The sequence below is a fragment of the Parus major genome, unplaced genomic scaffold (genome assembly GCF_001522545.3).
Source record: "Parus major isolate Abel unplaced genomic scaffold, Parus_major1.1 Scaffold246, whole genome shotgun sequence".
Lineage (NCBI taxonomy): Eukaryota > Metazoa > Chordata > Aves > Passeriformes > Paridae > Parus > Parus major.
In genome coordinates this window covers 65,050-83,438 of record NW_015379264.1, presented here as the reverse complement: position 1 = coordinate 83,438, position 18,389 = coordinate 65,050, and the positions used below count along the sequence as shown (strand labels likewise).

The 18,389-nt window shown below is 52.1% G+C and overlaps 1 protein-coding gene across 4 annotated transcripts in view; it reads right to left on the bottom strand.

Moving 5' to 3' along the window:
* Positions 1–18,389, bottom strand: part of NOS1AP (nitric oxide synthase 1 adaptor protein) — a 31,655-nt gene that overhangs the window by 4,869 nt on the left and 8,397 nt on the right. For 2 of the 4 annotated variants that reach the window (XM_015615731.2, XM_015615733.2), the window contains exons 2-7: positions 5,061–5,153; positions 4,622–4,695; positions 3,944–4,052; positions 3,627–3,768; positions 2,146–2,285; positions 1,446–1,613 (exon numbers count right to left, since the gene is read on the bottom strand). In XM_015615731.2, coding sequence (XP_015471217.1) covers positions 1,446–1,613; positions 2,146–2,285; positions 3,627–3,768; positions 3,944–4,052; positions 4,622–4,695; positions 5,061–5,153 — 726 coding nt within the window. Of the gene's footprint in view, positions 1–1,445; positions 1,614–2,097; positions 2,286–3,626; positions 3,769–3,943; positions 4,053–4,621; positions 4,696–5,060; positions 5,154–18,389 lie in introns of all 4 variants that reach the window. The other 2 variants (XM_015615730.3, XM_015615734.2) reach the window with 2 other exon arrangements.

Below are 18,389 nucleotides of genomic sequence, written 5' to 3'. Positions count from 1 at the left end.
CCGAGCTGCCGTGGGGCACAGGAGCTGCACGTGGCTGTGCCTGGAAAGGGCAGCCCAGGAGGAGCCAGAGGGGCATGGCAGAGGAGAAAGGCTCCACACACTGCATGGTGCCATGGTGTGAGGGTGCTGGCCCTGGAAGCGCTGTCTTTTTGGGCAGCTTTCCCAGAAACAGGGCTGGAGCAGCACCCATGGCAGGGAGCTGCCGAGCAGGGACGGCTCTGGGGTGCGAGCTGGCTGCTCAGCCTGGCTCTGGGAGACGGGAAAGACCACCACTGATTTCAGCACAACTACCTCTGTAGGAACATCTGTGTCCCCAGAGCCGTGCCCCCGAGGAGGAAGGTGCCCTCCTGCCCAGGGCAGCTCTCAGATCTGCATTTGAGCAAGGAGAACCCCAGAAATGTACACTGCACGAGGGAACAGCAGTGACCTGGGGGCCACTTTGGCTCTGCACCCCTTCCTGGCACCCACCCATGGCTCCTACAACTGCTCCAGCAAGGACTGGAGCCAGGAAAGCACAGATTACAACTAAATTTAAAAAAAATATCCAAACCAAAAATAACCCCAAAACAAAAATATCCCCAGCAAACACAAAAGGCTATTTTACTGTGGCCTAGAAAGTGACCTTGAGGAAGAAGAGGAAGCTCTCTGTACCTGCCAAGCTGTGAGTACTGCTGCAGCTGCAGGGCCCCTGGGGGCCACCTGCCCCCCAGGACAGCCCAAATGTGGCCAGCGAGGTGGCACAGCAAGCCTGGGAGTGACAGGAGACCAGGCAAAGGACTGGGATTTACAACCTTCTGTGAAGCCAGCCCAAGAGCAAGGGGTGCAATATTTTACACTCTGAGCAGGCACCGTGGAGCCTTTTGGATTGTGAGCAGCACTGTACTTGGACAGACACAAAGGATTCCCCAAGGATGCAGATCCCTCTTCCAGAGGGGAAAGCAACTGGGCAGTCTGTGACCCCAAAAGGCATCTGGGCTCTGGAGGCAGCAGCTCAACCAGAACTGATCAACAAATACTGATCTAGTGATGCGAGAGGAGCAAAGCCACGGGGCAGCACAAAGGCTGCTGGAGCCCATGGCTCGGGCCATGAAGAAAGTTGATGGATTGCAGCGAGCTCTGTGAGGGGTCAGGGAACAAGTAAAGCTCAGGTAATGAGTTGGATTAAGCAGCCAGAGCTGCTTCAGTGAGAAACAGCTTGATGGAGAATGAGCAGCCAGCTGCACAGCCCAGGCACACAGCAGTCACTGGGGCACTGGAGAGCACACAGGGGCAGGGGCCCCACACACCTGGAGGCAAAGCAGAGCCAAGCACCTCACGGAGCTCCCTCCCCACGGAGCTGCCTGCCTTCAACGCTGCCTCCAGGCAGGAGACTCCAGCAGCACCCAGGGGCTCAGCAGCGTGCCCCAGCCCTGCCACTGCCCCCGGGAAAGAACGGAGGGGACAACCTGTGCCACGGCCACTTGTGTCTGCTGCTGCTGCTGCTGCAGGAGCTGCTGGAGAAGCTGCATCTGGTGGTGGGCAGAGAGGGGTGTTCCCAGGTCGGGCAGCTGGGCAGATGAGGGCAGCAGCATCTTGGGTGACGCTGTCAGGATATCTTCAGGGTGGAGGCAGCTCTGCAAAACACAGAGTTGAAGGTGTGATCCCCTGGCACTCGCCCCAGAGAGCCACACACGAGCTTTGGCACAGAAGACCCAGAAAAGAAGCAGCTACACTCAAAGCACACTTTGCTGAGGGTGCTTACCACCTTTGAAAACAGTACTTTTTCAGTTTCAACAACCCAAATACTTTAGGTAGAAAACTCCCAAAAAGGCTGATGCTTCCCGTGGGAATTTCCACTGTGTCGAAAAAGTCTTTTATTTTTGTGTTTTTGGTGGGAAACAAATGCCTATCAGCTGTGCCCCGTTCCCCTTTCCGTGTGGCTGCACAGCCCCAGCACGGCGCTCTGCAGGAGTGCCCTGGGCCCCGGCCAAAGGGCAGCCTTTGATCCGGGAGCTGGGGAACGCTGCGCCATCGCTGCTGACCCCGAGGGGCGCAGGCCAGGCCGGTGGGGCCGTGACACCCCCAGGGCAGGGACCCTGGGCCCGGTGTGGCACCCACCTCCTTGCCCACGGCGTCCAGGGACCCTGGGCCCGGTGTGGCACCCACCTCCTTGCCCACGGCGTCCAGGTCGGTGACGCCGCGGCTGAAGTCCAGGATGTCGGCTCCGGGCAGCGGCAGCTCCACGGCGTCGATGTCGGTCTCCTCGGCCGAGGCGGCCGCTCTGTCCACGCCGGAGAGGCGGCAGGCTGCGGGACAGGGCACGGCCTGCTGCACCTCGGGCTGCCCTGGCTCGCCCATGGCACGGGCAGCGATGCCCACAGCGGGTCCCACCGTGCCACCCACCCTCCAGCCCTGCGGGGAGCGGGTGCACAGACACGGCTGCCCTCGCTGCTGCTGCTGCTGCTGCTGCTGCTCGGGAGGAGGCTGCAGCCAAACCCCAGCCCCAGCACACCAAACCTGGGAGCCAAAAGCCCTGATGTGGGACAAACGGGCCACCGAGAACAGAAAACACAGATAAAGCTGAAGAAAGGTAAACAAGAGATTACGGGAAAGAAAAACAAAAAACAGATGCTCTGAATCCCCCGGGGAGCTGCATATCGTGGCCGGGACATTGTGTGGAGGAAAAGCAAACAATGGGCGGCCCAGGGCAGCCCGATGATTAGGTCAGCAGGACAGCACTGCTCACACAGGCCAGCAGGAAACCACAGCCCAGGCTGCTCCTGGTGGGATGTGCGGGATCCAGCCCTCAGCATGGCAGGGCACGGCAGGGAATCCACGCACAGGACCTGCCAGTGTCCTGCCCGGCACTGCGAGGGTTTGATTAACCTCTCACAAAACTTCTGCCTCCCCTCCAGCACAAGGAGCAAGGCTGGGACCCTGCAGAGCTCAGGGTGATGGGGCTGGAGCAGCAGCCCCCCAGTCAGGCACCCCTGCACCCTCTACCCACTGGGCTGAGAGGGACTGGGCTCTGCGGCCTGCCTGCAGCCCTGACAGCCTGATGGGAGACCAGAAACACGGCAATGTCCGTTCTGGGAACTGCAGAGAGCTGGCCCAGGCCCAGCCATGCCTGGGGACACCAGGAAGGTCTGTGCTTGGGGCCTCCTGTGCCGGAGCAGCAGCGGGGCGATGTTTGCAGTGTGCAGCCAAGCACAGAGCAGAACCCTGGGCACTGCTAATGGGCTCTCAGCAAGGGGCATGTCTGAGAGCATCAGGCTAACACCTCCAGACAGGTCCTTGCTGGGCAGGATCCCAGGCTGAACTAACACCTCCAGACGGGTCCTTGCTGGGAAAGATCCCAGGCTGAGCTAACACCTCCAGACGGGTCCTTGCTGGGAAAGATCCCAGCCTGAGCTAACACCTCCAGACTGGTCCTTGCTGGGCAGGATCCCAGGCTGAGCTAACACCTCCAGACGGGTCCTTGCTGGGCAGGATCCCAGCTGGAGCCTGGAGCACAGCGCTGCAGTGCAAATCCATCGCCCAGAGGTGTCAGCCACCAAGGGGCAGCGTGGGGGGACAGTCCCTCTGTGCCCCACATCTGCCAGGCTCCTGGCCCCACACCACCCCACAGCTCCTGCTCTGTGCGGTACCTGGCACGTCCAGGTCGTCTCCGTTCCTCTCGCTGTCCGCGTCCTCCTGGCCGTCGGCGTTCTGCTGCGTGTGCTGCAGGCTCAGCTTGTGGCACACCTCGAACGCCTGCCCCACGGTGCGCACGATGCGCATGGCCTGGCTCTGCGGGAGCGTGTGGGGACGCACCTGCAGCCCGGCCGCCTCTGCGCTGACCCCCAGCCCGGCACAGCCCTCGGGGGGCTCACACCCCTGGGCTGGCAGCTCCAGGGCAGCGCCACGGGGCCCTGCCCCGGCTGCTCCGCCCGCAGTACACCCGGATGGGATGGGACATCTTTACCTTCTTCTTGGACTTGAAGACGTTGCACCTGAAGACGTTGCTGGAGCCATCCCTGGCAATGTAGCTGAAGATCTTTAGGTCCTGGGAGTCATGAGATACATAGAATATCCTGCAAGGACAGGATGGAGGATGTCAGCACACCCATTATGCCCAGGAGACTGCCAAGGCAACAACCAGTGCTTCCCATGGCACGGGGTGCTGGCACATGCCCAACCTCTGCAGCACATCCCTGCTAAAGCCCATCCGAAATTTTTCTGGCAGTGGTTTTACCTCAGCTGGGAAAATCTGCCTGCTGATTCAGCAGCAGCAAACATTTTGTAAAGGCAGCACGGGACTTCTCTGCTCATCCCCCAGGGACAGCATCAGTGGCCCAGGAGCCCTCCAGGGATGGAGAAGAGCCAAGCCCACTCCTGGCCTGCTGACAGAGCTGGATGCCTTGCCCAGCTGCTGCCACCCCCTTCCCAGCACGGCTGGGGACCTCTCTCCCTCCAGTTTGGCCTCCCTGGGACAGACACCCCCTGCCCTTGGCTTTTGGGAACAAGGTGGAGGAGGAGAGCTGGGGACTTTGGGAAGTGCCATGAGCTGCCCATGGCTCTCCAGTGGCCAGCACTGCTGTGGTGTGGGCAAGGGGCACGGCAGAGCCATGCAAGCCTCTGTCCCCTCACCCAACAGCCTTACCTGTAGATGGGATCGTGCATGACGAGCATTTTGTTCTCGTCCCAGGCCCACTCTTTTTTCTGCAATGAAAGGAGCTGAAAATTAGCACGTCAGATGCTGTCCTTGAGAACAAGGACAGGGCACAGAGACAGTCCAGGGACACATTTGGGAAGCTCTTGTCACAGCTCTGCTGCCGCTCCCCTGCAGCCCTTTGCCGAGGGTCGGGTCCTGTTGGGGACCAGCCACATCCCAAATCACCCCCCACAGGGCCCCTGAGCCCCTTCTGCACCACACCAGGACTGGCTCAGCCACCCTGCAGGAACATCACTCACCCCAGGCTGACCCCAGCCCACCCCTCCCTCTCCCAGCCCACCAAGCTTTCCCAGAAATTCAAGGATGCTGCAGGTCCCTGCAGCAGGAGGGGAGGGGCTCTGCTGCCCCAGGGACCGGGGCTGCCTACCTTCTTCTTCTTCTTCAGGATGACCTTCACACCGTCCACCGACACGATGAGATTCACCTTCTTCTTCTTGATATTCTTGGCTTTAAACTCATACTGCAGGAGAGGGAAGAAAACACCTGAATGAGCCTTCCTGTGCCAGGCCAGCCCCAGTGAGGGGTGAAGAGGCTTTGCCAGGAGGGGGCAAGAGGGACAGGGACAGGTTTTCCTGCTCCCACACCAGTCTGTACCCCCATGCTGGGACAGGACAGGGGGTCTTTCTGCCTGCAGTGCCCAGCATCTGGAGGAGCCCACACCAAAGCAACCCAGCCCCTAGGTGTGGATAATGCTTTACCCAGCTCAGGATGCTGCTGGGAATGTTAGCTTGTGTTTCAAAGGCACTTGCTGTGCCCCTCTGAAGGGCTGTGCCTCCCCAGAGAGGGAGCTGGGGAGATCCCTGTCCCCAGGGATGAGCAGCCTGGCTGTGCTTGCCCCGCTGGCTTGTGGCCATTGCTGAGCTCTGGAAAGTGAAATGGCATTCTGAGTTGGGTATTTTTGGGCTCACTGTAAAACTGAAGGTGATTGCTGAGGATTCTGTGAACCCCTCCAGGGGAGATGGGAAAATGCAATTATCCACTTCAATTAGAAGTCACCGGACAGGAAAAAATCCCAACAGGAACTTCCAAAGATCAGTGACTAAACACAAAGCTCTGCTCTGGCCTGGGGAGAGAATGAGATTACCCCAAATCCACCCACTCTGGCATTTAGAGTGTTACCAGCAGGGAGAAGGCTAAGTTATCCATTTGGGCTGATCCTGCTGTGGCACTTTTGAGGAGTCCCATCCTGGTTTGCCACAGGTGCAGCCACATCAGGCACCCGATCTGCTGGTCCCCCTTGCATGGAGCTGTGGGCCACGGGGACAGACCCTCTGTGCCCAGAACAAGCCCTGCATGCTGCCCCTTGCCCTCCCGAGGCGAGGATTTGATGTCCCCTCCCATGCTCTGGGCAGTGCAGAGGGAGCGGTGCCCACGCCAGCCTCCTGTGACACTGCCAGCACCGCGTGATGCATCAGCTCTGGCAGCCAGAGCCAGCAGGCAGGAAAAGCTGCTGGCCCTGACCTGTGATCAAATGATAAAAGACCTGAAAGTGCAATTCCTCAAAGCTGTTTTACAGAGGCTGAAGGGGGTGGGGGATTGGGGAGCCTCGGAGAGCTGCTCTGCCCTCCCCCCAGCAGTGAGCAGGCAAGCCCACCCAGGCTGGGGCCGAAGCCATGGGCTGGAGAAAGCAGAGCCCAGCTCCCACCGAGGCTCTGGTCAGCCTCAAAGCCCCCAGCACGTCCCCAAATGCTGCTGGCATCCTCCATGTTCCTCATGGAGAAGGGTCTCACCAAAGAACCCACCCGTGGGGGCTTCCAAGTGCCGTCCCCACCCTTACCAGCGGAGGTGAAACTGCACTCAAGAATCCCCTCTTTGTGTCTTGTCAGGACACTAGGCTGGTGGCACCTCACACTAAAGGAATGTCTTGATTTAGCCCTGAAAAGATGAGTTTTGGCCTGACTGCCCTGGAGTAATTAACCCAGTCCTTTCTGAAGCTCTGTGTGTGATTTTCCAGCAGCTGCAGGGCTGATCTGGAAGCTCTCTGCAGCATCCAGGGTGACTGCACGGCACCTTGGGCACTGCTGCCTGATTTATTGGTCCTGACCATCACTGATTATACACATCCAGCTGCATTTTGGAGCTCCTGGTGCTGGGGGGTTTCTGCTCTGGGCTACCCCAAGTGCCAGCTGCTGTGGCTGGAACAGAGGAAGATATCTCAGGGTAAGACACTATTTTTAGCCTGTTTTTTGAGTGAGCAACTCTAACAGGACAGCAATGCAGACAGGCCAGGAGGTTTCAGCAGAGACACTACTGAGCTCTGGCACATTTCAGGGACAGAATCACGCAGAGCTCCCTGGAGAGGCTTCCACAATCCCCGGCTGCAGGCAAGGGACTGTGAGCCTGGCAGTGCTGGGGAGCGCTGTGGGAAGAGCTGCTGAGCCTGTGCCACGCTGCCCCTTGTGCTGATGGCTCACAGCAAAACTCCAGCAAAACCCACTGGAAACCAAGCAGTCAAATCCTCAGAAGGACGGAGCAGACAGGTTTGTTAAACCCTTCCCTAAATCCTTTATCCTGGCAGCGAGAGGAGAGCCGAGCTCCGTGCCAGGCTGAGCCATGTGCTCACAGAGCTGCTGCCCGCTGTGAGGCTCAGGGGAGCCCCAGGGATGAGCTGTCCCCCCAAAGGGCAGCTCCAGCCAGCAGAACCAGCAAACCCGTGCCCACCGGGGCTCCAACCAGACACCAAGCAGCATTTCATCACAGAGCAGCAGGGAGGAGCAGCCACATCCCCCAGGGCCCCTCCTGCACCACAGCAGCTGCCCGGCTGCTCTGGCATCCCGGGGCTGGGCAGGGAAATCACGGGGTGCCACGGGCCAGGAGACACCTCTGCTGCTTCAGAGGGCTCCCTAACTCGGTCTGAGGAAGTGTCAGCTCTGTGCAGTTCCTCTGAGCCAGATCTGAGCCACCGAGACTGCAAGGGGTGAACCCAAAACCCTTCACTTAACGGAGGAACATCTCTGCACGGCTGATCAGGACCTCCCTGCCCTGGGATGACAACTCTGCCCAGGCACAGAGACCTGCTGTGCCTGCCCATGTGTGTCAGCATTCCTCCTCCTGCTGCAAAACAAACAGAGAAAGCTTCAGGGGGCTGCAGAGCATTAGGATTTCAGCTGCTCCTGCTGCTGGAGGAGAGCAGAGGAGATGATGGCAGGGTTGGAAACGCCACCAAAGGGGTTCTGAGATGGTGGCACAGTCCCAGCCCCTGCTGCTGGCCCCACAACAAGCAGCACTGGCTGACCCACAGGAAAAGGAAAGGCACAGGTTTCCACTGGCACCCAGTCCTTGCTGGGAGTGTATTCCATCCCAGAGATGGAAGGTCTCTGTGTTTGGTGCAGTGGTGGCAGCAGTTCACCCCCCGCTCGCTGGGCACTGGGATTTGGTGACTGCCCCAGGAGAAAAAACCCATTTCATACGTGATAAGCTCAGCTACCCATGGCCCCATCTTGGGGAGCTGAATCCCAGCCTACGGCTTAATAAAGATCTGATACAGAAATAATTATCCAGCTTGAAATCTAAAAAGGAAAGAGGATTTGCACAGCATTCCCATGATTCCCTTTGCTTTCACACCATGCAGGATTTCACTGCACTACTTCTAACCAATTAAAAACCGTAACAGAAGAGCTTTCTTAGCCTTCAACCCAGGCATTTTCCCCCATCTCGGGCATATTTCTGGACTTTTAAATATCTGTAATAATATTACAAGCTTGGGTTAATTATATTAATTCTTCTTTATAGCAATGCCAGAAGAAAGAGAAGAATTAATTTCAGGGAAATGCACAGAAAATGGAAAAGGAAACAACAAAATCATCTGTTCCTGGATTTGCACAGCTCCACAGTCAGTCTCCCACTGAAGCTCTAAGAACTGCATTAAAATTTTTGAGCAAAGACTAAAAGTGGCCATCTGAGATACATCATTTAAAACCCCCACGACTGTTTGAGAGGAAAGCAAAGGTGGTCTCAGTAACACAAAAGAAGTACGACATCACACATAAAATGTAACCAAGTGAATAAAGATGGTCCCTTCATTTTACCCTGCCCACAAAAACACATTTGAAAATTCCTCTTTTCAAATGGAAGAGAAACATGCACTCCATCAGAGCTCAGCAGCCTTCCCATCGGCCTCGGCTTAGTGGGAGTCTATTTTCAACATCTGCCTTTTGTGCAGAGCTCAGTATTTAAATAACTTTGGAAGGAAAAGAAGGCAGCTGGTGTGTGCATCACTGCACAGCACATTCCTACCGGCAGAGTGTTAAAAGTGCCCTTGCTGGAGAAGCCAGTAACATATGTTACTTAACAGAGAGCACATGTAACCTTGTCAGCTCGGGGTAAAATTGTGTGTGAGGCCCAGAGTGATGGGCATGTGTGAAAAGCAGGGAGAGCTCAGCATCCCTAGAAAGATGCTCCCCTCCCTGTGGTGCTGCTTCCACGCAGCACAAGTGTGAGAAAACACGCTGCACACAGGGTCAGGCAGAGGAGGAGAGATGATGCCTCTCTAGATCCGTCACCCCCCACATTCACAGGCATCTGAAAAATGTTAACCTGAATAAAAATGCCCTCATTTCATTCCAGCCTGCCTAAACTGCCTCAGGTACAATTGAAGCCTGCCCACTCGCACTGGCTGTAAGAAAGGGAAGGTACCAGGAATGCTTTATGGTCACATTGTGCCAGCAGAATACAAATAAACAGAGTATTTTTTAAAGGAAGTTGCTCTAAGTGCATCAAGCTGCCCCTGTCCCCATCCACCACCTATCCCCCCCCTCAAAAAAAAAGAAAAAAAAAAAGAATAAAAAAGGTTACGAGCTTGTATCTTGTACTGGGGAAAGAGCAGTGTTCTGAGAGTTCAATTAATAGGGAAAAAGCAATTCCCACTAAACTCACTGCTGCTCTGCTAGCTTGGGAGGCAGGAGATGAAAATCTACAGTAAGGAAAAGCACTCATAAAATCCTTATTTTATTTTATTTTATTTTATTTTATTTTATTTTATTTTATTTTATTTTATTTTATTTTATTTCATTTTATTTCATTTTATTTTATTTTATTTTATATTTTATTTTATTTTATTTTATTATTTATTTTATTTTATTTTATTTTTTTTTTATTCTATTTTATTTTATTTTATTTTTATATTATTTTATTTTATTTTATTTTATATTTTATTTTATATTTTATTTTATTTTATTTTATTTTATATTTTATTTTATTTTATTTTATATTTTATTTTATTTTATTTTATTTTTTATTTTTTTATTTTATTTTATTTTATTCTATTTTATTCTATTTTATTCTATTTTATTTTATTTTATTTTATTTTTTTATTTTTTTATTTTATTTTATTTTATTTTATTTTATATTTTATTTTATTTTATTTTATTTTATTATTTATTTTATTTTATTTTATTTTTTTATTTTATTCTATTTTATTTTATTTTATTTTTATATTATTTTATTTTATTTTATTTTATTTTATATTTTATTTTATATTTTATTTTATTTTATTTTATATTTTATTTTATTTTATTTTATTTTATCTTATTTTATTTTATTTTATTTTATTTTTATTTTATTTTATATTATATTATATTATTTTATTTTAGCCAGAAAGCTGTATTGGTGTGTGCTCACACAGAAAGGACACAGAGCTGTGGGTGAAGGCAGGTACCCCCAGGCAGCTGAATGCAGAGGGCTGCCTGGGCAGCACCCTGAGCTCTGAGCTCCCCTGCCTGGCTCAGCAGCTCATAAAAAGCCTCATAAAACACCTCCTGAGCTGGACTTTCACCCTGGCTCAGCCCAGGCCAACGCTGGCACTCCCTGCACTCGGGGCTGTGCTCTTGATGAAGAATTAACTTATTACAAAATGACAGCTCCAGTTCAGCGGGCACCTGGCAATCCCTGCTGCTGGAAACACAGGGAACCACAGCAAAGCTCAGAAATGTCCAGCAGCTGCCCAGGAGGGAAGCCAGAGGAACCTGCTGGGATCCTGAGAGCCGTAACTGGGAGGGGTGGCAGAGGCAGCTCTGCACTGGGCACGGGGATTTGGCTTTTCTGAGCCACACAAAGAGATGGCACCAGCCCCAGCGCCCTGCAGGGGCTCAGAGGGCACCCGTGGGCTGTGTGGGAACGGGAACCTGCGAGGGAAAGGCCCTTTTTTCCTGGCCAGGGAAGCCAAGCCATGCTGGGCTGGGCAGGGAAAGCAGGACGAGCAGGGAGGCAGCACCAGCTTCCCCCAGCCCTTTGTGGGGCAGCCAACAGCCAGAGCTGGGTGCCACGCTCCTGCCAAAGCAGCGGGGACAGACTGCAGGCAGAACACCTCCTGCCCTCTTCCTGCTGCTGGATAACCGGGAGAAGAGTGCCTTCCAGCCCGGAGAGCAGCACTGAGGAGAGGGGAACCACTGCAGCCCCAGTGCCAGGCTGTCAGCAGCAGGGCACAGCAGCACAGCCCACAGTGCCAGGATGGGGCAGAGCACAGTGCCAGGATGGGGCAGGATCACAGTGCCAGGATGGGGCAGAGCCCACAGTGCCAGGATGGGGCAGAGCTCACAGTGCCAGGATGGGGCAGAGCCCACAGTGCCAGGATGGGGCAGAGCCCACAGTGCCAGGATGGGGCAGAACAGAGCCCACAGTGCCAGGATGGGGAAGGATCACAGTGCCAGGATGGGGAAGGATCACAGTGCCAGGATGGGGCAGAGCTCACAGTGCCAGGATGGGGCAGGATCACAGTGCCAGGATGGGGAAGAGCAGAGCCCACAGTGCCAGGATGGGGCAGAGCAGAGCCCACAGTGCCAGGATGGGGCAGAGCCCACAGTGCCAGGATGGGGCAGAGCACAGTGCCAGGATGGGGAAGAGCAGAGCCCACAGTGCCAGGATGGGGCAGAGCCCACAGTGCCAGGCTTGGGCAGGATCACAGTGCCAGGCTGGGGCAGAGCAGAGCCCACAGTGCCAGGATGGGGCAGAGCACAGTGCCAGGATGGGGCAGAGCCCACAGTGCCAGGCTGGGGCAGGATCACAGTGCCAGGATGGGGCAGGATCACAGTGCCAGGCTGGGCAGTGTCCAGCTGCCTCCCCCAGAGCCCAGGGCAGGAGGGAGGGAGGCAGATCCTGCCAGGGCTCCCCAGGATGCTCCAGCATCCATCACTCCCTGCCCAGAAGCAGAAGCTGGCAGCGTGCCCTGCTGCTGGGGCAGGGCAGGCAGCAACACCCAAAAGGCATTTCTGAGCATGGCTCAGAGCAGCTGCCAGCCCAGCACTCCGGGCTGTGCCTCACACCCTCAGGGGACTCGGGCTGGCTGGAGGGGAGCACTGAAACACCAGCTCAGCCTACCGATGTGAGCAGCAGTAATGGACTGAAGCTCCATTGTTTTTAAAACACTGCTTTAAGCCACCCTACCAGAGTGCTGAGCTGCTGCCTGTGTCTGAGGACTCCCACACCCTCCACTGTGGGGTCCCACCCCAGTTCCTCTGTGACTCTGCAAATCTGGCCATGCCCATGCTCCACACACGAGCAGGGATGCCTGCAGCACCTCCCTGCTCCCTCCAGGAGCTGGGATACAGAAAGAGCAGAAAAGCAGGGAAATTTGGGAATCTCCTTTTGCTTGTGCTCCCTGCTCCTGAGGACAGAGGCAGCCCGTGGTGCTCACACTTGCAGCAGGGATGGTGGCACTGTGGGGCACAGGAACATGGAGATACCTGGGGCTGAAGGTTCTCAGCAGCCCCATGGGCACACTGCCAGCACGGCATGGCCAAACATGCTGGACACCTCTGCTGTCCTGACAGTCTGGGTTTAAACTCAGGATTAAATATCCCCTCTCCTCCTGCCTACGCCCCTTTGCCGTGGTTTTGGCACAAGCTGGACTTAAATTTAAGGCCACAGTAATTTGGAAGGGAGGAGGAATAAAGAAGTACTGGCTGCTTGTTCTTGGGCTCAGTGATGCTTTTTAAAACCCTTCCACAGCTCCCCGGAGTTTGCATTTGCACATATGGGAAATGCAGCTCTGAGGTGCCTGTGTTTGTCTGAAATAGATATGATTTTGGTTTGCACTGACAAGGTCAGTGCCTGTTTTCCCATCCAACTTCGGGTTTAATTCTGGTAACCGTCTGTGATGGTTGTGTGTACCCATGGGTATAAATGGGAACCAGGCTAAAAATACCCGTGCTGTGAGAGCAGCAGAGCAAAGTTAAGGCTGCTGCTTCAAAAGCACCCCAGGATTGCAGCATAGCCATCTATCACACAAAATATGTTTTCCAATAACATGGAACACTTCACAATCAATGCCTTCTGCTCGGTTTGCTATTTCCTCCCCGAGAGCTGCCTCCCTCCGCTTCCTCCAGCCTCCCCTCACTACCCCCGAGCTTCACAAGTTGAGGTGGCAAACTGGGACACGCTCACCAGCCATCTGCAGCAGGAGCAGCTTCACAGGAAGCTCAGAGAAATCAGAGCTGAATTAAATCAGTATCAGTCACAGGGTTAAATGGAGACAGTTCACACACAGCAACTTGTGCCAACCCTTTCTTTTGAAGACTTCCATTTGCAGGATGATTTTCCTCCCTTACAAGAAATCCTCGGGCGTTCCATACCTCTCTGTGTGTGGTTGTTGTTTCTAAAACACCTCTGAAGCAGAGTTCCAAGGAGGCCTGGGGCAGCCCAGCAGCAGCAGCAGTGCTGTGCCATGAGGGATGCAGGGCTGGGGCAGGAGCTCAGTTCCCAGCTCCTTCCATCCCCCAGTTCCACCTGCAGCTCACCAAAGCCACCAGGCTCCCCGGGCAAGGCTCAGTGTCCACTGCAGGGGCCTGGAATAACACCCAGCTCAGGAAAGAAGGACTCCAGCCCAGCCATCCCCTTCCTCCTGCCCCTGGGCACGTTCAGTGAGAGCTCCCAGTGCCCAGGGGCTGGGACAGCAGCGCTGCTCAGCCAGGCATGAAGGTGGATGGAGACCCTGCAGACATCTCCAAACCCCTTCCAGAAGTGCAAGGAAGCGAAAAGGACACGGGCTGGAGCCGGGAGGGAGGAGGCAAGCTGTCCCTGGGGTGCCCCAGCAGGGTGTGAGGTGTGTGGGTGCCTACTGGTCAAACTGGTTATAAAAACAACATTCGGCCCTGAGCTGCTCCCCGCAGCCAAGGGAAACGAGGAGGGGCTCGGTGTGATCTGTGGGCAGAGCTCAGGGAATGAGCTCCACACCTTCTCCTATTTACCACCTGCTGCTACAGCAAGCAGCAGCACATTCCTTGGGAAGCCCACATCTGCTGGAATTCGTGGTTGTCTCTTTATGGACTTTTGGATTTGGGTTCTTTTCCCCTTGAACTGAAGATTGATGAGAGGGAGGCAGTTTTTTCTCTCGTTTGGTCTCAGTTGTTTATTTTTCCTTATCAGCATTACAAGGTACAAGGAGCTGTGTGCACTATGATAGAAAAGGGGTAAAATGGCCAACAAAGATTTTCTTCAAGGTCTTTTATATGTCCATTTAGCCAATTAACAGGTGCCAACTCAATTATTTTTCTTAGTGACCCAATGACCCAACACCTGTGTGCTGCACTCTGACATCTTTTACCCAATCACTTAAAACCACCCAAAAACCTCCAGGAAAAGAACATGAAGAAGAAAGAAGAAGGACAAGACACAACACCCTAAATCCTCCATCTTGTCCCCTGCTCTCTAAACTAATTTAAACTCTAAACCTCAACCCATTCACCCAGTGATTCAAGAAACTTTCTAATTCACACATTTACATTTTCAATCTTTTCTACTTACTCTAACCGTTGTCTCCATGGTGCTGTGTGAAACTCAGTGCTTTTTTGGGTGTCAGAGTTAGGCATTACAGATAAAGGCATAGACCTTGCATCTCTGACCCCAACAGTGGTGTTTTCAATCAGAGCTGCATTGGTTTGAGCTGTGCAGGCAGAGGCAGCACAAGGTGTTTGTGCAGCCTCCTTTGGGAGCTTTGGCAGGGCAGGATGGAAATGGCCTCTGCTCTGAGCCCTGTGCCACAACGAGCTGGGCTTAAAATGGGAAATTTTGTTGTATTAACATAGTTTCCTTTATTTCTGTTAGAAATAGTGGTATAATATATATATGTTAAGCTATGACATGGCATTAAAACAAAAACTATTTTTGTCTGTATAACCCAAAGACTGAAAAATAGCTGGAGACACTTCTTTCCTTTTGTAAACTCTCTTATCCAGATGAAGCCAGCAGTGCCCAGAACTCTGGGGGAGGAATTTATTGCATTTCTGGGATCAGGGAATGTAAATCTCAATGGCACCAAGAGCATTGATCTATTGGGAAGGGGGCAAGAGAAAACTGAACAGAAGAAGCCCAAAGATCCACAGAAGAATGTCTGAATATGTGTGAGAATTTCTGGATATGGAGCAGGGTTCTGTTTTTAAGGGACAATCCTTTGTCAGTGAGGTGAATGCAGAGACACCCGGCTGTATCTGTGTACTTTACTTTATTTTTCTCTCCTAATTGTTTTTGTATTAAACTTTTAAATTCTATAAAAATGATGTGAACCTCGTTTTTCACAGGAGTCACCCCAAATCCACCCTGAGGGCAGGTGACAAAGCCAGGGGAGCCCTGAGAAGATCCCCACACAGCGCTTGAGAGAGGTGTCAGCTCAGCAAAGAGAGCCAAATCACAGCACCGTGATATTTCTGCCCCAAGTTGTGAAATACACGATTTATTTTGGTATTTTATTTCCTTTACTGCTCACCACAGAGCTGCTCTCCCACTGTTGCATAAAAAGCTTGAGTAAGAGCAGTGGAGAAGGCAAATGAGAATAGCCAGGCAGAGACACGCCAAGGAAGGCAGGCTGGCAATACTGTAACTAAATCAGCAATTATGAAATACAGACAATTAATAAAGAATGAATGAGCAGCAGCATTAAAGGCTTGGTGCATCAGAAACAAGGCAGCCCTGTGGGGCTCTTCACATGCTGCTGGTGCCCAACAATGTTTCTGGGGAAGAGAATAATTATTCACATCACCCTTGCCTCACACTTCCTACTTCAACAATAACTAATGCAGGCATTAAAACCCATTCAGTAAATTCCACATGTTAATGGCAACAAGAATAATGTCCTTTAGAGAGAGATGTAGGCAGAATTATAGAAAAGATTTCCAGGTAATAAGAGTAGCAAGATTTTAGGTGGAGTTAGAAAAGAGGGGTTGAAATTCACCTCAGCAGCAGAGCCCCAGAGGAAGCAATGAGAGACAGAGGACAGAATGTCACTGTGCTTCCAGAAACCCCAGTGAGGACAGCACAGCAATGCTCATTTCTATGCAGGGCTGGGGGGAAAAAAAGAAAACAAAGAAATAAAATAAAATAAAATAAAATAAAATAAAATAAAATAAAATAAAATAAAATATAAAATAAAAATTAAAATAAAATAAAATAAAATATAAAATAAAATATAAAATAAAAAATAAAATAAAATATAAAATAAAATATAAAATAAAATATAAAATAAAAAATATAAAATTAAATTAAATTAAATTAAAAATAAAATTAAAAATAAAATAAAAAATAAAATTAAAAAAAATATAAAATAAAATATAAAATATAAAATATAATAAAATAAAATAAAATAAAATAAAATAAAATAAAATAAAATATAATAAAATAAAATAAAATAAAATAAAATAAAATAAAATAAAAAACACCCCATAGTATTTGCTATCCAGGCTATCCAGGCCAAGTGCACAGGAATCTGGCATCTGCTCATTTCAGGATGATTTTATATGGCATTGGCCAAGCAGCCTCTCACAGGAAAAAGGGACAGAAGCTGCATCTGCCAGAAATGTATCCCAAAAAGACCCTGGAGCATTGCAAGGTGTCATCCCAGCTCAAAGGACACCAAAACAGAGAGGTGACATTACCTGCAGCCACTGCAATCCATTCCTACACAACATCTCCTGCTTTATCACACACTTCAAGGGAGAAACAGAAAACAGTCCAGGAAAAAATCAACAAGAACATGAGGCAGTTCCCCACGTGCCAGAGGTTAAAACAAACTCTTTATTTGCCCTGTCCACAGAGCAGGCTGGGAGCTTCCTGGTCACAGCCACCCCTGGGACCTGGGAAGAGCTTCCTCACACCAAAGGCTCTGACTTCAGGAAAATGCACAAAATCAGCAAGCTGGGAGCTGAAGTTGGACCCACTCAAAGCACAGAAAAACAGGGTTTTTTTCCCAGAAAGCTCAAGGGGACCTGCACCCTGAGTCACACTCCCCAACAGCTTTGGCCAATTATTCTGCATTTCTCCTCTCAGCTAATGTGGGTTTCTTATCATGTAAACAGAGGTGAGCACAGATGTGGTCTCTGTGCTGGACATACACACACATCCCCCAGGCTCCCAAGGATCAGGGGATGTTTGACACAGTCCAGACCTCTCCCATCCATCATGTTTAGAGGCACCAGGAAAATGTAACTGGAGCAAAATGCTGAAACACAACTGGAGGCCTTGGGGAGAAGGAGAGATGGCTCTCTGGGATGAATATCACTGCTGCAACCCAACAACAACAGCACTCCAACACATCACAGCTCAGGCTGCTCCTGCTAAAGGATCAAGCTGAAATTTAACCACCTCTGCTGAAGTTTCCTGGGGCAAACACACACTGCAGGCTGGCTTCTGCAGCTGCTGCTGGAACACATCAGCAGTTCCCATGTGCAAGCCCATGACAAGGGGAACTGGTTTGGTTGGGGATTTTTCCCTGTCACGTTTCTCTCCCTCTGCTGAAAACCAAGAGACAGATTAAGAATCACCAGGATCCTCCTGCTCCAGCAGGGAAGCCTGGCCTGAGAAGGAAACACTTTCTGCTCTGCAAACTCTTTGTCTAGAGCCTTTGTCCTGGGTGGACTCTGCCCCAGGTGGGACAGTCCTTGCAGAAGTGACAGCAGCAGATCCCAACGCAGGGACACAGCCTGGAGCATCCCTGGCAGCCCCTGTGAGCTGAGCCAGGGGATTCTGCAGGGATTTCAGCTCTGCTGGGATGGGGACAGTGCTTGGCTCCTTCTTCCTGCTCCTTCTGCTGCCCTACAACAGATCCATCCTCTCCTCCCACTCCCTAATTAAACCCCCATTCCACAGACCAGCTCACACAATAGATTTTGCAACCTCTCCTTTTAACCAGATGTGCTGCTTTCCTCTGCTCCCACACAGGGCAGGAAGCAGTGACACCCCAAATCCATCACCTGCTGCACTGACACCCCAAATCCTTCACACCCTCCTGCAGTGACACCCCAAATCCTTCACACCCTCCTGCAGTGACACCCCAAATCCCTCACCTGCTGCACTGACACCCCAAATCCCTCACCCTGCTGCACTGACACCCCAAATCCCTCACCCTGCTGCACTGACACCCCAAATCCCTCACACCCTCCTGCAGTGACACCCCAAATCCCTCACCCTGCTGCAGTGACACCCCAAATCCCTCACCCTGCTGCACTGACACCCCAAATCCCTCACCCTGCTCCACTGACACCCCAAATCTCTCACCCTCCTGCACTGACACCCCAAATCCCTCACACCCTCCTGCAGTGACACCCCAAATCCCTCACCTGCTGCACTGACACCCCAAATCCCTCACCTGCTGCAGTGACACCCCAAATCCCTCACCCTCCTGCAGTGACACCCCAAATCCCTCACACCCTGCTGCACTGACACCCCAAATCCCTCACACCCTGCTGCAGTGACACCCCAAATCCTTCACCCT